Source organism: Cherax quadricarinatus, chromosome 5, assembly GCF_038502225.1.
Source record: "Cherax quadricarinatus isolate ZL_2023a chromosome 5, ASM3850222v1, whole genome shotgun sequence".
In the NCBI taxonomy this organism is placed as follows: Eukaryota; Metazoa; Arthropoda; class Malacostraca; order Decapoda; family Parastacidae; genus Cherax; species Cherax quadricarinatus.
The window spans coordinates 39,991,937-39,996,801 of NC_091296.1; the positions used below are offsets into that span (position 1 = coordinate 39,991,937).

General features: G+C 44.5%; 1 protein-coding gene across 1 annotated transcript; it reads left to right on the top strand.

Moving 5' to 3' along the window:
- The first annotated feature begins 2,254 nt into the window (after window positions 1–2,254).
- On the top strand, window positions 2,255–4,127 carry LOC138855403 (uncharacterized). The gene is made up of 3 exons (XM_070104560.1): window positions 2,255–2,926; window positions 3,227–3,437; window positions 3,795–4,127. Exons 1-3 carry the CDS (start codon window positions 2,481–2,483, stop codon window positions 4,125–4,127), a joined length of 990 nt encoding a protein of 329 aa, XP_069960661.1. The 5' UTR covers window positions 2,255–2,480.
- The last annotated feature ends 738 nt before the right edge of the window (window positions 4,128–4,865 follow it).

Genomic DNA, 4,865 nt, shown 5'->3' on the forward strand with positions numbered 1-4,865 from the left:
TGCACTCAAATTCTTCGGCAGAGGTTCCGCCTGAGACTCCGTGGCTACTTGCCGTTCCCAAGGCCGCGGCGCTGCTGCTCTACCACGTCCGGCCGCCATGTGGTCAAAAGCGCCGCACAGGCGACACGTCTTTCGTTGTCCCGCGTAGGTCACGTACAGCTGTGTCCTAAAATCCTCCAGGACAACATACGATGGAATAGGTCTTCTTAAAGACATCTTGACGGTGTAAGATCCAGCCGGCAACCCTTCATAGATTCCCTCCGTCCATCGAACTAAAGTTATATCATGCACCTCACCATATCTTTGAAATGTCTCTCTGATATCTACATCGTCTGCCTCGAAAGGAACGTTGCGGATCCTCACCCAGGTGTAGTATTTTGAGGCATCCCGCAGGCGTACCTCCAGACCAGATGATACGGTGATGTTCTTCTCCTGGTACTGAGTCACCGTCCTTTCATATGCCTCCACTGTACAGAACTTTATGAAGATTCGTGATGATCCATTAAGTGTTATTCCGTGTAAGTCTTCAACTTCAATGCCAAACGTGTCCCGTATAATCGTTGGTAATAAAACAGAGGCATTCGTAGGGTAAATTGCCCCTTTAACAAGGTCAACACACACGGTGTTGCTCCTCCTGCGGTAGCTGGCAGCCATCTTGGTGAAAACAGGAAGTTGCGCACCAGAGAAAGCAAGAGCTGTTTGCGCAGTGCGTCCACTCAGCCCGAAAGCGAAGAGGACAATGACTCATTAGTAGTGACTGGGTTTGGTTGTCTCACAAGCAGTGACTGACTTTAGTTGCCTAACTAGCAGTGACTGTCTTTGATTCTCTCAGTAGCAGTGAATGACTTTGGTAGTCTGACTAGCAGTGAGGGACTTTGGTTGTCAAACTAACAGTGTTATGACCAAGGTCATAATGTGATTAATTTATATGTATTATCCACTTAATATTATACTCTGGGTTTCTTTAATATTAGCTAAATTAAAGATTCCACTAGTTTATAATATTATCTGATTTAGGAATATACCCGGGTATGATGTATATATATATATCTTGAGTAATGAGTTAGGTAGGTACACCTGGCTAAGGTTTATAACAAGGTATCTCCATTGGTGGGTAGTTTGCACCGCTCTACCCTCTCCCCCTTTTGACGAGTTGATGTCATGAAGGAATTTACTGTATATGGCAGTTCACTCTCTCTGCTGACTCAGTGTGCATTGACTGAGCTACCCTCCTAGTACTCCGCCTTATTCTCACTTGGATAGAGAATTGGGTTATAGAAACTCCTGATCCAGCTTGTGGTTTATTGTGAAGTCTTCTGACAATCATATACTGTTATCTTCAGGTTCCGATGTGACGACCAGTGTCAAGCTTAGAACTTTGTGATATATTCCTTATGCCAGGGAATTACTCAGTGAAAGTGTTAATTCTCAATATATGTACTTGCACACAAGTAATGTTACTATTGAGGAAGCGGTAATATTCCTCTGATCATTATCAAGTGTAGTGACCATATTGACATGTACATTATATTTAAGAGTTTTCTTGTGTGAAGGAAAGTTTCTGACATTAGATATTCATAAATATCTATTAAATATCAAAGTATTTAAGCTTTTAAATAAAAAGAAACTTGAAAAGACTGAGTAACTATTATTTGTGCCTTACATTTCTAAGTTTGGAACCATATCTTTTCATTCTTTGAAGTGTGTTACGGAGTGCACTAACCTGGCTAAAGATTAAGATTTGAACCGTAACAAGTGGGGGCCTGTTTCGGGAGCTTTGAACTTCTTGACCATGGATCGTGACATATCACAGTTGAAGGACCTGACTCCAGATACGCTGAAGACTTTACCACTACAACAATGCTGGCAAGTTGCTAGATATTTAAGAGTTTCATATAACAATCGTTATATAGCGAGTACTGTCCGTTCTATAATACAGAACATACTGTTTTCTCAGCCCTCTGATACTGTCCCGAGGTTGGACTCGCATGACAAAACACCCTCGGAGGAATCTTTATCCCTTGGAGTAGCTCATTTGGTGGCTTCATTTGTAGGCCTCACTTGGGGAGCGGAGGCTATGTCTCGGGACAACGTACCGCCTGATTCGTGTAATGAGAGCCCATTAGCTAGCCCTGGTCATGTGGGGGCGACCGGAGGTGGAGCTCGTCCCAAGCTTTGCCTAGAGGGACTCTCTCCTCCCACTCCTCCAGTACCTTTGACTCCTCTCACACTAACACTTTCAACGTCTGGAACATCTTATAAAGTTGCAAACAGAGCAACTGGAATCCCAGCGCCTGCTGTATAAAGAAGAGTTCGAGAGGGAAAACATCAGATTCGAGAGGCAAAAAGAAGAAAAGAGTAAGTCGCCTGCTACTCAAACCTTGACCTTTGACCTGCACAGGGCTGCCTCATTAGTGCCCAGATTTTGTGAAACAGACTTGGACACTTACTTCGACACATTTGAGAATCAGGCACGAGGGATGAGATGGCCTCGTGAACATTGGGCTACCTTACTTCACACCACTCTTAAGGGTAAGGCTCAATCATGTACTGCAGCTCTCCCGTATGATAAATATGCAGATTACGAGGCAGTTAAGAAGATCATTTTAAAGGAGTATGACTTGCTTCCTGAAAGTTATCAGCGCACCTTCCGCTCTCTACGAAGACTGCCCGGCCAAACCTGGGTAGAATTTGCCCGGCAAAAGGTGGCTCTAGAGCGATGGTTGAGGTCATCTGGGTGTGATACTATGGAGCGTCTGATGCAGTTGATCTTGCAAGAAGAATTTCAGAACTCTCTGACGGGCGATGTACGCTCCTTTGTTATCGAACACCAGACTGCAGATGTGTTGGCCTCTGCTTCTCTAACTGATTACTTTGAGATAACCTCTCAATTGACCAAGGAAAAAGGGTCTAGAGAGAAAGCCAGGTTATGTTCTCCTAAGAGTCAGTCTCTCTCCTAGGAAAATGGATCAGCAGACCTCTCCTCCTCATTCAGCAAAAGCCTACTCGAGTGTCGTCCACAGTAATGGTAAAGGAAAACCATCTTGCGAGGGAAATGCATCAAGAAGAGGCCCAACTTGCTCTTATTGTCAGAAACCAGGCCATTGGAGGCGCTCATGTTTCCAATTAAATCGAGACCGTAGGCGGTCAGGTTCTGAAACATTACCTGTACAGATGACGTCTTCCTCAAAATCGAAGTGCCTAATTCCCTCTGAGTTGATCGCAGACAGTTTCGGAAGCCATGTTGCCTTACTTCTTTAAGGGTAAGGCTGGTGTTAGAGGACCAAATGGTGGACATAGTATCCTATCGGGATACGGGAAGCTACCTGACCTTACTGAGAAAAGGAGTACTTCCTCTAAATGATGACACTTATATTAACCTGGATGTTTTGCTAGAAGGTTACGGTGGCACTATCACAAGAGTACCCCTTCATAAGGTATGTGAACGTAGATTCATATCAAGGTGAAGCTGTTGTGGGCCTTTCTGAAACTGATTTTCCCATTAAGTGTAGATCTATTGGTGGGTAATGATTTAGGAAGAGGAGGAATTTGCCAAGAACCTTATGTTATAGAGAAGTTCTCTGGAGAGAATTATGCCATTGAAGGGTGTAAGGAAGGTCCTCGTCTATTCCCTCTTAGAGCCATAACCAGGGTTATGGCTAAGAATTTGGAACCACTGCCTACTCCTGATGAACCCTCAGATTGGGGTTTGGATGCTCTGTTCAGTGCCAGTGATCAACAAGAAGTCGAAAATCAGCCTCCAAAATCCCAAGTGGTAGATGTTGCCCCATTAGAGTAGCGATTTTAATCGTGAAAATTTAGTAAAAGAACAGCTTGAAGACCCGTCGTTGAAACAGGCAAGGGATCAAGCGCTTACTGAGATGGAAGCTGAGGGTAAGGAAGAATGTTTTTATTACTCTGACGGTATCCTGATGAAGAAATTTCCGTCGACTTCAGCTAATTCATGTCTCAAGCCAAAACAGCTTTTGGTTTTACCTGTCCGGTTTCGGGAGTTAGCATTGGAAGTGGCACATTCTAGCCCCATGGGCGGACACTTGGGAATAAGAAAGACTAGGAAAATTAGCCCGATATTTCTTCTGGCCCAAGATAAAGGATACCGTGACTGAGTACTTGAGAAACTGTGCTATTTGCCAGCTCATTGGGAAGCCTGCGCATAAACCTCCTCCTGCGCCCCTCTTACATATTGCCGTAGAAGGCGAACCCTTCTCTCGGCTCGTAATAGACTGTGTGGGACCTCTCCCAAAAACTAGGCTTGGCAATCAATATCTTACGATAATGGATACGACTACTCGGTATCCAGAGGCTGTGCCCCTTCGCAAGATTAGTGCCAAGGCTATTGTGAGTCCTATTTAGATTCTTCGCACAGTTCGGATTCCCTAAGGAGATTCAATCTGACAGGGGGACGAATTTCACATCAAAAATTTTCCGTGAAGCTATGTCCAGGGTTGGAGTTAAACCCATTGTTTCAACAGCATATAGACTCCAAACCCAGGGTGTCATAGAGAGGTTTCACCAAACCCTGAAGATCATGATGAGGGCATACTGTGAGCAGTTCTCAACGGACTGGGATGAAGGTATTCCTTTCCTCCTCCTTGCCTTAAGAGAGAGCGAACAGGAGAGTTTAGGATTTAGTCCTTTTGAACTCGTTTATGGTCATGCGGTCCGAGGACCGTTAATATTGAAGGACGTATGGTCTGGGAAAATGGAGCCTTCTTTGTTTATCCCCCCGGCAATGCAAAAACACTTGGTTTTCACTCGGCAATTGGCCGCTGACAACCTCCGACAAGCTCAAAACCGTATGAAACAACATTATGACAAGACTGCTGTTGAGCGTTCATTAAATG